The sequence below is a fragment of the Megascapheus bottae genome, chromosome 30 (genome assembly GCF_031878675.1).
Source record: "Megascapheus bottae isolate mThoBot1 chromosome 30, mThoBot2.hap1, whole genome shotgun sequence".
Lineage (NCBI taxonomy): Eukaryota > Metazoa > Chordata > Mammalia > Rodentia > Geomyidae > Megascapheus > Megascapheus bottae.
In genome coordinates, this window is record NC_143538.1 from 379,245 (window position 1) to 396,711 (window position 17,467).

The window sequence follows — 17,467 nt, forward strand, 5'->3', positions numbered from 1 at the left end:
ACAGCGCAGGTAACAATGCCAATTACGGGCTTCTCTTTGTCCTCTCTTTCATAAGGCCATGTCACTGCCACCCCATCTGCTTTCCAAGCCCCAGATAACTTGTTCTCAATTGTGTTTCTGGTCCCCACATGTCATATGTAGCTATATGCAACACAAATGTGGGTTTTACTTTGGAATCCAACCATGCGTCTTCTAAGACATGTGTTTTACCTTACTCATTTCCTTTGTCTGCATGTTAAAAATGCTTGGGGTTCATGGTTGCTGTTGTTTCGTTGGTTGTGGGGCTTGAGCCCTGGGCCTGAGTGCTGTCCCTGAGCAGTTTTGCTCAAGGCTAACACTCTACCACGTTGACCCACAGCCCCACTTCTGGTTTTCTGGTGGTTCAGTGGAGATAAGAGTCTCATGGACTTTTGTGCCCTGGCTGGCTTTGAACCGAGATCCTTCGATCTCAGCCTCCTGAGTAGCTGGGATAACAGGTGTGAGCCACCAGCGCCTAGCACAGGAAAGGGGGTTTGGTTTGGTTTTGCAGCAACCCGTGGGCCCAGCCCGATGTCCTCCACCCCCAGGTACGCTCACAGCCCCAGGGTGTGTTGGGGATGTGATTGGGTGGCAGAAGCCCTGCCAGGACTCCTTGGCTGGCCCTGGCCCTCTGCCCGCCATCTTGTGTCATCTCACAGTCCCACCCCAGGCCTCAAGCCCTTCCCCTCACTTCTGTCTCCCTCTCTCCAGCTGGGGGATTGGAGATTAAAGTCTCATGGACTTGTGTGCTGAGGCTGGCTTCGAACTGTGGTCCCCAGCACTCGGCCTCCTGAGACGCTCACGTGACAGGCATGAGCTCGAGATACCAGGCTTCATCATCTAGTCTTGCTCTGGGCCATGGCTTCCTTGCCAGCAGCTCAGCGTATGGAGAACAGGGTCACATCTGACATGGATGGAGGAAGCTATTGTGGTTTATTGGAAAGAAAATGAAGTGCCATGGATTTAGAAGTCACCAGTCCGGCTCCGGGACAGTCTAGCCCACGCCAGGTGTGCGTGGAGCTCTGGGGTTAGACGGCCTGGAGCCGGGCAACGCTGCTCTGCTGCCCTCTCGTGGTCACTGCTCACCAAGCACCGTGCTTTTTCTACGTATGTGGTATCCAGGAATCGAACCTGGGTCTTCATGCATGCAAGGCAAGCACACTACCACTAGGCCAAACTCCCGGCCCCTCCATTAGCTTTTTCACTCAAGACTAACACTCTACCACTTGAACCACACCTCCACCTCTAGCTTTTGCTAGTTCATTGACATGGAGGCCTTTCCTGCCGAGGCTGGCTTTTATCTGTACTCCTCAGACCTCAGTCCCCTGAGTAGCTGCCGACCCCGCCCGCCCTCCTTCTTAGAAGGGTTCCAGTGCTGAGTGTGTGTGCTGTCACTGGCAGTGTGTTGGATAAAGGTAGCTGCACTCATGGTGTCCTGTGTTCTAGGAAAACCCAGAGAGGTCAGCAACACAGTTTCTCTCCCAGTTTCTCCAGTGTGAAAGCAGCTGCTGGAGGAAACCGTGCCTGAAGCCTACCCTTCTCCTGTGGTCAAATGGTAGGCTTGAGAAACACAAAGTTTCAGGAGGAGACAGATAAAACTGGGCTGGGCTAGCAATCCTCGGAAATATCATAGTTTGGGAGTCTCCCAGAGGAAAGGGGAGGAGACAACCCCAGAATGGAGAACCCCATTTCTACTCTCAAGGTTTTTATTTTGTTTTGTGCAGAACCTAGAGCGTGAGCTCCTAGCCAGGCACAGTCCCCGAGCTTTTTTAGCTCAAGGCTGGCATTCTATTGAGCCACAATGCTACTTCTATCTTAAAAAAAAAAAGGGCCAAGAGTTTGGCCTAGTGGTGGAGTGCTTGCCTAGCATGCATGAAGACTGGGATTCAATTCCTTGGTAGCACATACATAGCAAAAGCTGGAAGTGGTGCTGTGGCTCAAGTGGCAGAATGCTAGCCTTGAGAAAAAGCCCAAGGACAGTGCGCAGGCCCTGAGTTTAAGCCCCACGACCAGCAAAAAAAAAGATTAGCTGGAGCTAAGTCTCATGGCCTTTCCTGCCTGGGCTGGCTTTGAACCATGATCCTCGGCCTCCCGAGCCACTAAGATTACAGGCATGAGCCACCAGTGTCATGCTGTCCTTTTCTAGTTCCTGATGATAAACCATGCCTGAAATGGACTTGACCTAGGATCCGGGGACTCGGGGGGATTTGGGAAAGCTGCAGTATAGACTGGCCACCCCCCCACCCCCCCAGCTCGTCTGGGTCTCCATCACCCCACATGGGGACTTACAAAGCCCGGAGACTGAGTTCTCCTCATTCCACGACAGAGCTGAAGGGAGGGCGTGGATGTGGGGTTCCGTGCGAGCCTGCTTTGGGGGTTTCCTGTTGTGCTTCTCCCCGGAGGGGCGAGCGCTGCTCCCAGCCTTGGGGTTTCTTTTAGCTTTTGAGCCGTGCCAAGGGCTTCCTAGGCATGAAAACACGTGCCCTTCGCCTCTTGGCGTGACACGCACGTCACCCATTTGCCAGCCAGGGACATTTTATTATTTTTCCCGACGGATGAGATGCCGTGTAACAAGCGAGGCAGGCATCTCGGGGTATCCACGCTTAGGTTTTATTAGCCGCCCCTCGGAGGAGACACAGTGGAGAGGGGGGCAGGCCCTAGCCACAGAGGAGCGCTCCTCCGGTTCCCATAGCAACCAAGCCCCGAGAGGAGTTCCGGGCTTGCACATCCAGGCGCGGAGGTTGGAGCAGAGTCCCTGGAATACCAAGGGCTGGGCCACTCTCCCCAGCCCGCTGTTAAAACTGGCACTTGAACTCCACAGCTCGTGCTCTGGCTTGGCTTTTTTACTCAAGGCAGGGGCTCCACCACTTGAGCCACACCTCCACTTCCGGCTTTTTGCTAGGTCACTGGAGATGACCGTCTCGTGTACTTTTCTGCAGGAGCTGGCGTTGAATGGCGGTCCTCGGATCTCCGCCTCCTGCGCAGCTGGGATGACAGGCGTGAGTCACCAGCCTCAGGTTCTAACCCTGGTGGTGGCTGATGTGATCAGACGCCTGCAGGGGAGTGGGTGCCAGGGTCAGACGCGTGCGTGGACTGCCAGGTGCGGCCTCCAGCTCGGCGCCGGCGCGCTCCAGCGGTTCTGGATGTGCTGATGTGGGGTTCCCTCCGGACCTGGGGCGCAGGGGCGGCAGCTACGAGCGGACAGCCTTGTGGATGGGCCGTTTCTCTGTGAAGAAACTTTTGAGCAGCAGGACCTGGCTCAAGCTGACCACGAACAGGGCGAGCGTCTCGCCCACCGACCAGTAGGAGACGCGGCTGTTGAGGTCCTCGGCCCGGGCCCGGTCCTGGGCTTCCCGCAGGCGGTAATGAGTCTGCGAGTCGATCACCGTCTTCAGGGCCTCGTGAATGGTGACGCAGGCTGACTCCATCTGCACGGGGGACAGATCCACGCTCTGCGTCAGCGGAGAGGGGCCCAGCAAGCCACCAGGGGCTGCTCTCACCCCCCCAGGGCCACCTGGGGCTCCGTGCCAGCACAGCACCGCTCTCATTTAACCCTTGGGAGACCCTGAAGGCCCAGAAAGGGCAAAAGGCTGGCTTAGTCACACAGGAAGGAGGGACAGACTCCAGACTGACTCAGAGCCCGGCATCAGGAGGCTGAGATCTGAGGATCAAAGTTCTGAAGGAGCAGAAAAAATCCCTGACACTCTTCTCTTCAATGAACCAGCAAAAAGCCAGAAGTGGAGGTGTGGCTCAAGTGGTAGAGCACGAGCCTCAAGTGGAAAAGCCAAGGGAGAGTGCAAAGTGGTGAGGTCAAGCACTAGAGATGGAGTATACACACGTACATACACGTGTACACACACACACACACACACACACACACACACAAGTAATCTCAATTTGGGCCAGTGTAGAGTGCTTGCCTAGAGTGTGTGAAGCCATGGGTTCGATTCCTCAGTACCTCACACAGACAGAGAAAAAGCCAGAAGTGGCACTGTGGCTCAAGTGGTAGAGCACTAGCCTTGAGCAAAAGAAGCTCAAGGAAAGCGTTCAGGTCCTGAGTTCAAGCCCAGGGACTGGGGAAAAAAAAAAAGAGGAAGTCTTTGGGGCCAAGCTTATAAAACGTTTCACACTGAGCAGTCTCACCAGCCCAACAGAGCTGTCCAGAATCACACAAGCTCTCACACACAAGCTCCACTCTCAGCTCACCCTACGGAAGGCAGCCACTAGGCCAGCTCAGAGCCAAGCAAGGCAGACTCCCAGAAAGGCCTTCTGCCACGGGGGCCTCGCCAGGGCACAGCGCATTCCTACACAAGAAGATGAACTGCTCATTTAAATTAGTGTGTGTTCACCAATACAGAGGCTTGAACCTGGCGTTTCTTTTTCCTTTTGGTGCCAGTTCTGGGCCTTGAATTCAATGCCTGGGCACTGACCCTGGGCTCTTTTTGCTCAAGTCTGGTATTCTACCACTTAAACCACAGTGCCACTTCTGGTTTTCTGGTGGTTCACTGGTGATACAGACTTAGGCTGGCTTTGAACTGAGATCCTCAGACCTCAGCCTCCTGAGTAGCTGGGATGACAGGCGTGAGCCACGGGCATGTGGCGTTGTTCATTTAATTTGAATTAGTGTGAACAGGTGAGTGCAGACGGCATGTACTTTCTCAACGATGCAGCAGCATCTGATGGTGGGGATGAGGTGTGGGGGGGTGACAGCCAGAAGGATGTCATGTGTGTGCCCCTAACCACAGCGCACGATGGAACCTGCTCCCCACACCCCAACACTCACGACACTGCCACTTGAGCTCAGGCCCAGGTGGCTGATCCAGTCTTTCAAGTTTCTCTGGGAGGACAATGGGGTCAGAGCACACATCCGGCTGCTTGTGGAAGGGAGGGTGAGCTTTAGGACTGGAAGGCAGACTGGAACCCGAGTCCAGGGTCTGATGAATCAACCCGCTAAGGCTGGGGACACGCCTCAAGTGCCTGGCAGAGCTCTTGCCTTGCAAACACGAGGCCCCGAGTTCAAATCCCAGTAGTGCCCAAAATGAAATGAATGAGCAATGAAAGCCATGAGGGCCTAAGGTGTCGGTGACCGTCCTGCAGAAATGTCCAGCCATGGCTGGCCAGCCCTCCACTCACCCAGACCTGCCCCGTGACATGTGCTCACTGAGGGACGTGAACAGAGGTGACACGTGACTGAGGCTCTGGGGCATTGAGAAACAGATGGGTGTTTCTCACCCTCCTGGGTGTGGTATATGTGTGTGTACTGGGCCCTGGCATGAGGACCTCACACTCTTGCCTGGTGCTCTACCACTTGAGCCATACCTTTACTCCTGGCTTTTTTTTGCTGGCTAGCCAGAGGCGGAAGGAGGAAAGACCGGGGCAGAGGCGCTGCACTCACCTGGGTGAGAGCGGTTACTTTGCTGCCCATGTCTGGGAGAATGGGGGGCTCGTCCCCCACCTGGAAGTCGAAGTAGACGGTCTTGTGGGAGAAGGTGGAGAACTCGTTACTGAAGCAGAACTGGTAGACGCCCTTCACCTCGGCCCGGTGGGTGAAGCTGTCGTACTGCTTCTTGGTCTCTCGATAGAGAATGTTCCCCGTGGGGTCCTCTACGTAGCAGTCGACGTCATAGCGGCCTCCAGTGATGACCTGACGGGGACACACACACACAAAACGGCTGCCACGCTCTGCCACGCACGCACGCCACGCTCCTCACATTCCTTCCAGCCAGCGCTGGGCCTGAAGAAAGGCCCATCAAATGGCCACTGTCACTCTGCGTCAATGCCAGGGCTGAGAGCTGAGTCCCTAAGGGTTTGATGCCAAAAGGTCTGAGCCACAGGAGTACAGCAAGCCTAACTTGTACCCATTTTACAGCAGAGGAAATGGAGGACTGGAGTTAAGAAAGTTGCCTGAGATGAGAGGCTGGCTGGACCTGAGGTCCGTGGGCTCCATTCTGCAAACAACTATTAGCTCTGGGCTTGGTGGATGGCTCTGAGGATGTTTAGGAAAGCTGACCAGTCATTGGAGACAAAAATGGCAGCATTCAGTGACATTAACTGTGATTGGATACAAAAGCAGTAGCATTTAGGATTAGATGCAAAAGGAGGTGGGGGCGGGGGCTGGAGCGTGGCCTAGTGGTAGAGTGCTTGCCTAGCATGCATAAAGCTCTGGGTTCGATTCCTCAGTACCACATACACAAAAAAAGCCAGAAGTGGTGCTGTGGTAAAGTGCTAATTTTGAGAAAGCCCAAGGACAATGCCCAGGCCCTGAGTTCAAGCTCCAGGACTGGCAAAAAAAAAAAAAAAAGAACATTTAATAAAGTTAACAATGATTGGATAAAAAAAAAAGCAGCATTTAGTAACATTAGCAAGAGAGGCACAAATTCAGTAGGGTACACACAGGATTTGATGAGTATTGGTTCCAGTGGAAACACCCTGTGTAAACACAAGGACACAGACGGCAGAGTTAGACAGCAGAGGGAAACACCACACAAGCAATCTAGATGTGACTGTGAATAAATGAATTAAAAGAAAAAGGGAAACTGTTGCTGGGTGTTGTGACTCACCCCTGTAATCCCAGCTACTCAAAAGAGGCAGAGATGTGAGGACTGCAGTTTAAAACCAGCCCCAAGAGATAGGTTCACGGGACACGTCGCTTAACCAACACAGAGCCGCAAGGGGAGCTGGACTTCAAGTGGTAGAGTCATTCTTGAACAGAAAAGCTAAGGGACAGCACCCAGATCCTGAGTTTCAGCCTCAGCATGTGTGTGTCCACGTGGGCACGCAGCTGTACACGTACACACACACACACACACACGCAGAGGTGATGCAGTTGTTTCCGAGCTCTGGGGAAGGCAGCAGGCCCCAGGAGGCTGGTGGGAGGTTTAAAGCCACAGAGGGCAGCTCTGACATGGCCCCTTGGGCCTTCCAACCACACAACCAATGTGTTATCTGGGTGAGTGCAGACAGGTGCACAATTCCCACCTGACCCCACAGCTGGAAGGGCCACAGACCCCTGCCTCCTCTTTCCACACAGCTGTGTGCAGCCACAAGCCTCCCACGGTGCCTCTAACCATGAAACCCTCTAACCGCTGAAACCAAGGGGTGCCACGACCCCCACCCCAGATCTGCCTGCGGAGCCTCACCCCTGAGTGAGGGGAGGCCCCAGATCTGCAGGCTGCCCTGGGCCACTGACCACGGAGGCAGATGGCCGGACAGGAGCTGGCTTTTGGGCGCCATATGGCAAAAATCAAGTGTTAGGGGAGGGGAGGGCAAGGCAGAGGAGGGGAGGACAGGGGAGGGGAGGGCAAGGCAGGGAAGGGGAGGACAGGGGAGGGGAGGGCAAGGCAGGGGAGGGGAGGACAGGGGAGGGGAGGGCAAGGCAGGGGAGGGGAGGACAGGGGAGGGGAGGGCAAGGCAGAGGAGGGGAAGACAGGGGAGGGCAAGGCAGAGGAGGGGAGGACAGGGGAGGGGAGGGCAAGGCAGGGGAGGGGAGGACAGGGGAGGGGAGGGCAAGGCAGAGGAGGGGAGGACAGGGGAGGGGAGGGGAGAGGAGGGCAGGGCAGGGCAGGGCAGGGGAGGGCAGGGCAGGGCAGGGCAGGGGAGGGGAGGGCAAGGTAGGGGAGGGGAGGACAGGGGAGGGGAGGGCAGGGCAGGGAAGGGGAGGACAGGGGAGGGGAGGGCAAGGCAGAGGAGGGGAGGACAGGGGAGGGGAGGGGAGAGGAGGGCAGGGCAGGGCAGGGCAGGGGAGGGCAGGGCAGGGCAGGGGAGGGCAGGGGAGGGCGGCCTCACCTGGTAGTCGAGGGACAGCTTGACGCCCTGGTCCACCTCCTCGTGGAAGCACTGCTTGGCGTTGTCCGGCAGCTCGAAGGTGAGCTCGGCGCCCCCCGACGGCCGGGCGCACAGCAGGAGCCCCAGCAGCAGCAGCAGCAGCAGGCGGAGGGCGGGGCGCGGGGCCGCGCGGCCCGCCAGGCCCCCCATGCCGTCGGCCCGGCCCAGCGGCGGCATCCCAGAGCGGCGCCCGGACCGCGGCGGACGTGGCGCGAGCTCGGCGCGCCGCTTCCGGGAGGCCGGGCGCGCCCCAGTGCGCAGGCGCGCGCGTGGGGTGGGGGGGGCCGCGGAGGAGAGGGCCGGCGCCTTCCTGCCCAGTGCGCAGGCGCGCGTGTGACGGCGAGCCGGGGGGGGGGGGGGAGGGAGGGGGCGTTCCGCTCAGCACGCATGCGCACACGGGGAGGACGGACGGGCGGGCCGTCTTCCGCCAGTGCGCAGGCGCGCGCGGCCGTGGTGGCGTCGTCCAGGCCGGGCCGCGGTCTCTGCGGCGGGCCACACTCGCCATCCTAGCGCTCAGGAGGCTGACACCAGAGGACGGGGGTTCAGAGCCAGCCCGGGCAGGAAGGTCTGTGGGACCACGTGGTGGGGGCCAGCCTGGAGCGGAAGGCTAGGGGACAGTGACCCGCCGCGGAGGTCCAGGCCCGGCCAGCGCCACGGCAACAGCAGAGACGCTGGTAGTGGCGGGGGGCGTGGCCGAGGGGCGTGGCCGAGGGGCGTGGCCAAGGGGCGTGGCCGAGGGGTGGCGTGCTTGCCTGGCACGCTCGAAGACCCGGGCTCGAGGCCTGGGTACCGCACACATCGAAGAGCCGGAAGTGGTGCTGGGGCTCAGGCCCTGCGCTCGAGCCAGGACTGCAGGAAAACGACAGGTGCCATGGATGACGCCTGCCATCCTAGCTACCCAGCTCAGATCCAGCCTGGGCAGAGGAGTCCATGAGACTTTCCTCCAATAAACCTCACACACACACACGCAGGCTGGGAGGGGCCCTGTGAAACTCAGGGACAGTGCCCAGGCCCAGAGTCTATGCCCAGGACCGCTAAAAAAATAAAAACTAATAATAATAATAAAGGGAGAGAAAGAAGGGGAGATTTAAGGATTGCAATACATACTTTTATTGACATATGAGAAACATCTGAGTTTTCTTAGGTGGACTCTATGTCTAACACAGAGCCCACCAAACCAAGGAAACAAGTGCACCCCATGCACAGGGGCCACAGGAAATGAAAATAGACAAGGGCTGTGTCAGGAGGAGGAGGGAGGAGGGAAAGGGGAAGAGGAGGAGAAGAAGGAGGGGAGGGAGAAAAGAGGAGTGGGGGAGGAGGAGGGGAAGAAGAAGAGGGGATGAGGAGGGCCTTTGAAAGATCTAGAAATTAAACCAAATGTCACTGAAACTAGGATTGGAGCTCAATGTAGCGAGTGACACTAGGGCTTCCGAAAGGCAAAGGCTAAGTTCAGATCTAGAAAAGCATGTGAGAATCTAAAATATGCCCTTGCTAAAGCATTCCTGTTGGGTTTGCTGACACACACAGAATAATTGCTTTTTTTAGGAACCACTCGAGATTAAATTAAAAAGACGCATGGGTCACTGCACTCGTGTAGAGACAGGTGGATGGGAAGGCTGGGCTAGCTGGCTGGGCAGTGGCTGGCCAGTCATCTAGGCAGCTGTCTGTGCACAATGGTCAGCTGGACTCTCAACAGTTCCCATCACCCACGCTGGTCACTGCGAGTGAGCCCTGGCCACTACCCAGGATAAACAAGGCTTCCAGATCTTAGGTGAAGGTTTAGTAAAACATGCCTACAAACAGTCTTGCTATTCCTACAATTTGATACTGCTTGCAAGGTAATAATAACTGGGGGATGTGTGTGTGTGTGTGTGTTGAGTGACTGGCCATTTGATTTTCTGTACAATTTGCTTTTCTGTACAATTCTCTCTTCAGCACATTAGAAGTTGTTTTGCTGTCATCTTGGCTTCTTGATAAGAATGGTTAACAATTTAAATGGCTCTTACACCAGGTACTGCTGGCTTATGCCTGTCATTCTAGTTACCCAGTAGGCTGAGATCTGAGGATCACAGTTAGAAGCCAACCCTGGCTGAAAGGTGATGACCCTAAAACAAACAAAAAGGACTGGGAGTTTGGCCTAGTGGTAGAGTGTTTGCCTAGCATGCACGAAGATCCAGGTTCGATTCCTCAGTACCACATACATAGAAAAGCCAGAAGTGGTGCTGTGGCTCAAGTGGTACAGCGCTAGCCTTGAAAAAGCCCAAGGACAGTGCTCCTGCCCTGAGCTAAAGCCCAGGACTGGCAAAAGAAAAAAAAAATAAAAAATAACTATTTTAAAAAAAAGAAACAAAAAACAGAAGTGGCTCTGTGGCTCAAGCAGTAGAGTATTAGCCTTGAACATAAAAGCTCAGGGACAGCACCCAGGACCTGAGTTCAGGTTCAGTACTGACACAAATAAAAAGACTTGTGTTTGTACCTGTGAGTTGTCTAAGGATCCACAAGGCCACCGTTCTCATTTGGCTTTGTAGTTCCTGACATATTCTGACCACTCACCCAGTAGTTCTCAGGAGATCAGTGGAGGAGATGTCTACCCCCGCCAATAATAATCATAATAATAATAATAAAATCTGGCCTGTCTAGAGTTTTTCTGGCTGGCTGGCGACCTGGGGACCAGGAACTGCTGCCATCTAGCAAGTGGAAGCCCTAAGTACTACAGTTCCTTCCCCACACAGGTTGACACACTGAGGCTCCAGTTACCATTTGGGGTCCCAGTCTTCAGTCACCCCAAGCTTTCTACAAGAGATCAAATGCCTGCCCTCGGGGAATCCCTCAAAGCCAAAGGTCTGTTGTGTTTACAACTGTGACAGCACTTTTTGTTTGTGATGGTTAAGACAATTCTAGTGTGCAAAAGCTTCAGGGGACAATATGGGATTTTTTTTTTTTAGTTTGTATTTTTTTTTGGAGTGGGGAAGAGAGAAATTGAGATTTACAGAATCCCTGAGAATCTCATGGAGGCGCTGGGGTCTTCTGGCTACACTATTCCATTTTGTGCAGGGGATATTATTGTTTGAGTGTTTTTGCTTTTTTTTTTGAGATGCAATAAGTAAATTTAACTCCCTAAGATCTGGTTATTCTTACCACTGCCACACAGAAAAGCAGGTGCTTTACACACAGTACTCTTTAATCTGAATATAACCTATGAAATTTGGGTTTTGTTGAGGTTGTTTTGTTGGTCAGGGGACTTGAACTCAGGACTTACCACTTGAGCCACAGAACCAGTTTCCATTTTCTGCTGTTTCATTGGAAATGAGAGTCTCATGGAGCCAGGTGTCAGCGGCTCACACCTTGCATCTTAGCTCCTCTGGAAGCTGAGAATATGAGGATCATGGTTCAAAGCCAGCCTGGGCAGGAAAGTCTGTGAGATTCTTATCTCCAATAAACTACCAGAAGTGGTGCTGTGGCTCAAAGTGGAAGAGCACTAGCCTTGAGCTGAAGAGCTCAGCGACAGGCCCTGAGTTCAAACCCCACAAGCAAAATAAATAAATAAAAAGTCTCATGGACTTTCCGGCCTAGGCTGGCTTTGAACTGGATCCTCAGATCTCTCTGCCTCCTGAGCAGCTAGGATGACAAGCAGAAACCACGAGTGGAAATATTGTCGATTCCATGTTAAAGATGAGGAAACTGAGGCTCAGAGAAGCGTAACTAGTTGGTAAATAATACAAGTGGGATGTAAGCCCCTTCAGTCTCACTCCACAGCCTTTGCTCTCTGACACCTGGCACTTTCATGGGCACTGCTGAACTTTTAAGCATAGAGCAGATCCGTCTTCGCAAGGTAAGAGGGAACAGAACCAGGAAATTTCTCCGATATTTTCATTTGAAATGTCCCGGGCCCCTCATCCTTCTTTACGTGTGTTCCAAGTATCTTAAAGGAGTTGTACAGGTTCCAATGTGTGTGTGTATGCACACTCGAGTGCCAGTAGTGGGATTTGAACTCAGGGCCTCAACTTCTCACCTGGCCTGTTTGTTCCAGCCTGGCACTCTACCACTTGAGCCATGCCTCCACATCTGGCTTTTTGGTAATTCATTGGAGATCATTATTTTCCACTTTGGTCTTCCCAGGCTGGCTTTGAACCACGATCCTCAGATCTCAGCCTCCTGCGGAGCTAGGATGACAGACTGAGCCTTGGCTCCTTTTCAAATGGACCCACAACTCTCACAGGCCCAAGAGAGTTATTCCTACTGCCAAGCAGCAACCTATCGCATGAAGAAATGCCTGGCAGAGGAGAATTGTCGTGTGTGTTGCTTTAGATTTTGGTACCACCTCCTAGGGGTTTCTACATCACGATTTCTTCAAAGTCAGACAGAGCTTCATCTGCTCAGCCTGCATGGAATGCCTTCTGAGCAGCTTCTTTTGAGTTCTCAACTCCACCGTCTTGGGGGAGTGTGGGGGTGTGGACAGCATAGTTTTCAGGTCGCTGGCTGGGGCTGATAAGGAGTTGCCCTTGGCTCTCACGTCCAGAATCGGAAGGTTGAGGTTGATGTTTAGAGGCGGAAGGAAGCCAGGCCTGGTGTGAGAAAGACGGTCGAGTAGCAGAGTCCCTGAGCCCCGTCTTTCTAGAAGATGGGGGTGTCTGTGACACACAGACATGGGGGAGGCTCTGACTGCTGTGTCCAGCGACTCCCGAGAACCGTGGATGAGAGATGGGGGCGCCTCGCCCCGCTTCTTTCTATCCTGAAGACCCTTGCTGGCTTCAAGTGTCACGGTGCTGGGAGAATCCGCCTGTGGCTGCAACTCGAGGTCATTTTCTAGCCTTTTGAAGGAGGGGTTCTCTTTAAGAGCAGGGGACCCCGAGTTCTGGAGACCCCCTTTCTCTGGGTCACCAGTGGGGGGCACACGCCTGGCTAGCAGTGGCTGAGAAGTCTGGCTTTTCCAGGAGGCCAATGGCGTGGAGGCCGCCAGCCTGAGGCCCTGCTCAGAGACGGTCGGAAAGAGGGGGTGCTCTTTGCCGTCCATGCTGCTGGTCCTGGAGAGGGGTCCCCGCTTGGGGAAGGCCTTGTCACTAATGCTCACCAAGACCCCACTGTCCACACCGGGGCTAGGGTCCTTTTCCTGTAGCACAGAGGGTGCGAGGAGACCCCAGGGTTCCGACTGAAGCCTCTTCAGTTGGGGTAGACGAGCCCTTTTGGGGTTCCCACCTTTCTGACTGGGTGATGCTGACTCCTGGAGGTTCTTGGAGGGGTTGGAAGGACTCGAGGGTCCCGGCTGGAGTGGGAAGAAGTCGTGATCTGTCTCAGGGGATGGAGACCCCAGGCCCGGGGCCTGCAGCTCCACGTGGGAAGGGGAGGCACAGGGCCTGCCCGCAGCTGCGGGGTTCGGGGGGACGTGGAGATACTGCTGGGTGATCTGGGGGCCCGAAGGGGATTGATCGGTGGTGATGATGATCACTTCCTTGCCTTTGGCCCTGCAGGCGTCCAGGAGCTGGCGCAGGGCATCTCTGTCGTCCGTCTGGATGGCATACACCAGGGCCGAGGCGCCCGTGTGGTCCTCCAGGCCGGGGTCGGCGCCACTGGCCAGGAGCAGGGACACCACGTCCCCCCCAGCCCGGCCGACGCAGGCGTGCATGAGCGCTGTCTTGCCCGATCGGTCCTGGATGTTGGGGTCCGCCTGGTGCTCGAGCAGGCACTTCACCATCCTGGATTTGCTGCTGCTCTGGGCATCCTGGTGGTGGGTGAGGCAGGCCACCATGAGCGCCGTCTCCCCCTTGTCATTGCTTTCGTTGACATACGCACCCCCTTCTAGCAGGAGGCGGGTAAGCCGCAGCCGCCCCAGCCACACGGCCTTCAGGAGAGAGTTCCCACCTGCCCTGAACTCAGTGTCTTCATCCAGCATGCTGGCCACAGGAGCCACGGAGCCACAGGAGCCACAGGAGCCACAGGAGCCACGGAGCCACTACAGCAATCAGACCTAGCAAGGGGGGGGAAAGAAAGAAGGGGAGACATTACCTGCTGTGTGTGTGTGTGTGTGTGTGTGTGTGTGTGTGTGTGTGCACTGGGGTTTGAATTCAGGACCTGGGCACTGTAGCTTTGCCTTTTCTGCTCCAGGCTAGTGCTCTCCCATAAGAGCCACGCCTCTCCTTCTGGCTTTTTGCTGCTTCATCAGAGCGAACAGTCTCTCTCAGATGTGTCTGCCCAGGATCAGCTTCAAATGGGGATCCTCAGATCTCAGCCTCCTGAGTAGCTAAAATGACAGGCGTGAGCCACCAGCACCCAACTAAACACTTTTTGTTTTTCAAACTTTATCCTATGAGTCAATATATGGCATTTACACAAACAAACAACCGAAGTACACTTAAGTGTACTCCCTTACCACACTTACCTTTTTGAAGTCATTCAAAACCCACCACGGCTGCTGCAGTCTGCCTCTGTCTACTGCCGGTCATTTTCGGTCTTTCCACGCCTTGTTCTCCTGTCTGCCGAGCCTTGGTTCATTTCTCCCACCTTTCTGCAAAAGATGTCACCACCTGAGAACACTGCTGGGATTTAAGTCATGGAAAACAGGCCTCTGTTCTCTCTTTCCATCGACTGCAAGCGCTGGTGAGGTGGGGTGTATTGCGGGGGGGGGGGGGGGGAGTCCTGGTCTTGAACTTAGGGCCTGGGCTCTGTCCCTTAGCTCTTCTACTTCATGCTAGCATTCAACCACTTGAGCCACAGTTCCAATTTTGACTTTTTTTTTCATGTTTCACTGGAGATAAGAGTCTCACAGACTTTTCTGCCTGGGCAGGCTTCAACTCAGGATGCTTAGATCTCAGCCACAGGCCTGAGCCTGGCATTCATTTATTTACTTTTGTGCCAATACTGAAGCTTGAAATCAGGACTTTACACTCTTTTGCTTTACTTATAAAAATTATTGTAGGGCCGGGAGTTTGGCCTAGTGGTAGAGTGCTTGCCTAGCATGCACGAAGACCCAGGTTTGATGCCTCGGTACCACATACATAGAAAAAGCCAGAAATGGTGCTGTGGCTCAAGTGGTAGAGCACTAGCCTTGAGAAAGTCCAAGGACAGCTCTCCACCCTGAGTTCAAGCTCCAGATCGGGCAAAAAAAAATAATGTATACAATTATATTATTCTATCACTATTATTATTATTATTATTTTCTAGTCTGGTGCTCTACCCCTTGAACTCACTCCTGTCATTCCAGCTACTCCAGAGACTGAGAATGAGGATCCCAGTTCGAAGCCAGCCCAGGCAAGAATGTCTGTGAGACTCATCTCCAAGGAACCAGAAAACTGGAAGTGGTGCTGTGGCTCAAAGTGGTAGAGCACTAGCCTTGAGCTGAAGAGCTCAGAGACAGAGCCCAGGCCCAGAGTTCAAGTCCCATGAATGACCAAAAACAAACAAACAAACAACAAATAAATAAATAAATAAAACTTCAGGGATTATTACTTCGAACTAAATTGATCTGAAGTCGTCCTCTGAGTCTAGTCTCCTAGCAGTACATATGCCATGCCACTAGTTGTTATTATTTTACTTGATTATTTTTTTTTTAAATCTCTTCTCCTCCAGTTCCCTGCTCCCCCTTTCTGCTCTGCACCCCGTCACCTTCAAGGTTTCACAGAGAGGAAATGTTACCCTGGGTTTTGGGTTGTTGTTTTATTTTTATAGATCAAGAGACTGATGTTCAGAAGTGCAACTGCACAGTCATTTGCTCGAGGGCACACGTATTTTAAAGGGCTACCGTTTATCATCAGCTCAGAGCTAGTTCTCGAAAGGAATTCAGCGCTAGCATTACCTGTCACTTCTTGCAGGCTAGCATGGAGTCAAATGTGGAGTTAAAATGCTATTTTATAACTATTTTTTAATGCCAGGATTGGATTCGGGGTGTGGCCGCTGTCCCTGAGCTTTCGTAAAGCTCTACCACTTGAACCCAGCACCATTTCTGGCTTTTTCTGTGTATGTGGTACTGTGGAATTGAACTCAGGGCTCTGTGCATGCTAGGCAAGCACTCTACCACTAGGCCACACTCTCAGCCCCCATTCATAACACTTATAACATTCCCAGTATGGATTGGGAATCCATGGTTCACATCTATAATCCTAGCAACTGGGAAAATTTTAGATCTGGGAATCACAGGTTTGAAGCCAGCCTGAGCAGAAAAACCTGTGAGACTCTTCTCTCCAATTAACCACCCCCAAAAAGCCAGGAATGGTGCTGTGATTCCAGTGATGATGCACTAAGCTTGAGGAAAGAAAAAAACAAAACAAAAAAAGAAACTCAGGGACAGTGCCCATGCACTGAGTTCAAGCCCCAGACCCGACACACACGCGTGTGCGCACACACACACACACACAGAGCTCTAACGGAAAGTCTCAGAACTTCTGCAGGCTGTATGAACGCAGGAAAGCTTCTTGTCTGCCTTCAGTGTCTCATCTAGCAATTGAAGATAATAATGCACCCCTGTCGGGCTGTACCCCCTCTCCAGTGTGGGAGCTGAAACACAGCACTCAGACCCCGGGCTTGAAGGAAATCCAGGCCCATCTCCCAAAAGAGGAGGTCATCAGTGCTCAGTGGCTGGATTTGCTGAAGCTAAAAAGCTGCTCTCTTCCTCCTCCTCCTCCTCCTCCTCCTCCTCCTCCTCCTCCTCCTCCTCCTCCTCTTCTTCTTCTTCTTCTTCTCCTTCTCCTCCTCCTCCTCTTCTTCTCCTCCTCCTCCTCCTCTTCTCTTCCTCTTCCCCTCCTCCTCCTCCTCCTCCTCCTCTTTCTCCTCCTCCTCCTCTTCCTCTTCCCCTCCTCCTCCTCCTCCTCCTCTTTCTCCTCCTCCTCCTCTTCCTCTTCCCCTCCTCTCTCCTCCTCCCTCCTCCTCCTTCCTCTTCCCTCTCTCCTCCTCCTCCTCCTCCTCCTCCTCCTCCTCCTCCTCCTCCTCCTCTCTCCTCCTCCTCCTCCTCCTCCTCCTCCTCCTCCTCTTCTTCTTCTCCTCCTCCTCCTCTCCTCCTCCTCCTCCTCCTCCTCCTCTTCTTCTTCTCCTCCTTCTCCTCCTCTTCTTCTTCCTCTTCCTCTTCCCCTCCTCCTCCTCCTCCTCTTTCTCCTCCTCCTCTTCTTCTTCCTCTTCCTCTTCCCCTCCTCCTCCTCCTCCTCTTCTCCTCCTCCTCCTCCTCTTCTTCTCTCCTCTTCCTCTTCCCCTCCTCCTCCTCCTCCTCTTTCTCCTCCTCCTCCTCCTCTTCTTCTTCTTCTTCTCCTCCTTCTCCTCCTCTTCTTCTTCCTCTTCCTCTTCCCCTCCTCCTCCTCCTCCTCCTCTTTCTCCTCCTCCTCCTCTTCTTCTTCCTCTTCCTCTTCCCCTCCTCCTCCTCCTCCTTCTCCTCCTCCTCCTCTTCTTCTTCCTCTTCCTCTTCCCCTCCTCCTCCTCCTCCTCCTCCTCTTTCTCCTCCTCCTCCTCTTCTTCTTCCTCTTCCCCTCCTCCTCCTCCTCCTCCTTCTCCTCCTCTTTCTCCTCCTCCTCCTCTTCTTCTTCCTCTTCCTCTTCCTCTTCCCCTCCTCCTCCTCCTCCTCCTTCTCCTCCTCCTCCTCCTCCTCCTCCTCCTCCTCCTCCTCCTCCTCTTCTTCTTCTTCTTCTTCTTCTTCTTCTTCTTCTTC

At 54.1% G+C, this 17,467-nt stretch overlaps 2 protein-coding genes across 2 annotated transcripts; both read right to left on the reverse strand.

The window, feature by feature from the left end:
• Window positions 1–3,188: 3,188 nt before the first annotated feature.
• Window positions 3,189–8,070, reverse strand: Tmed3 (transmembrane p24 trafficking protein 3). The gene is made up of 3 exons (XM_090321524.1): window positions 7,804–8,070; window positions 5,414–5,662; window positions 3,189–3,446 (listed from the first exon to the last, which is right to left on the reverse strand). Exons 1-3 carry the CDS (start codon window positions 8,017–8,019, stop codon window positions 3,210–3,212), a joined length of 702 nt encoding a protein of 233 aa, XP_090177650.1. The 5' UTR covers window positions 8,020–8,070; the 3' UTR covers window positions 3,189–3,209.
• Window positions 8,071–11,719: 3,649 nt separating this feature from the next.
• On the reverse strand, window positions 11,720–13,732 carry Ankrd34c (ankyrin repeat domain 34C). The gene is given in 2 exon segments (XM_090321585.1): window positions 11,720–12,208; window positions 12,211–13,732. Coding segments are annotated over 2 exon segments (1,554 nt in total). The 3' UTR covers window positions 11,720–12,176.
• Window positions 13,733–17,467: the final 3,735 nt, after the last annotated feature.

Bases quoted from the DNA above. Each gene is read 5' to 3' on its own strand.
- Tmed3 (XM_090321524.1), bottom strand. From the start codon at position 8,019: ATGCCGCCGCTGGGCCGGGCCGACGGCATGGGGGGCCTGGCGGGCCGC. The intron at 5,663-7,803 runs GTGAGGCCGCCC...TGTCCCCGTCAG, and splicing joins AGCTGTCCCTCGACTACCAG to GTCATCACTGGAGGCCGCTA. The intron at 3,447-5,413 runs GTGAGTGCAGCG...TCCCCCGTGCAG, and splicing joins AAGTAACCGCTCTCACCCAG to ATGGAGTCAGCCTGCGTCAC.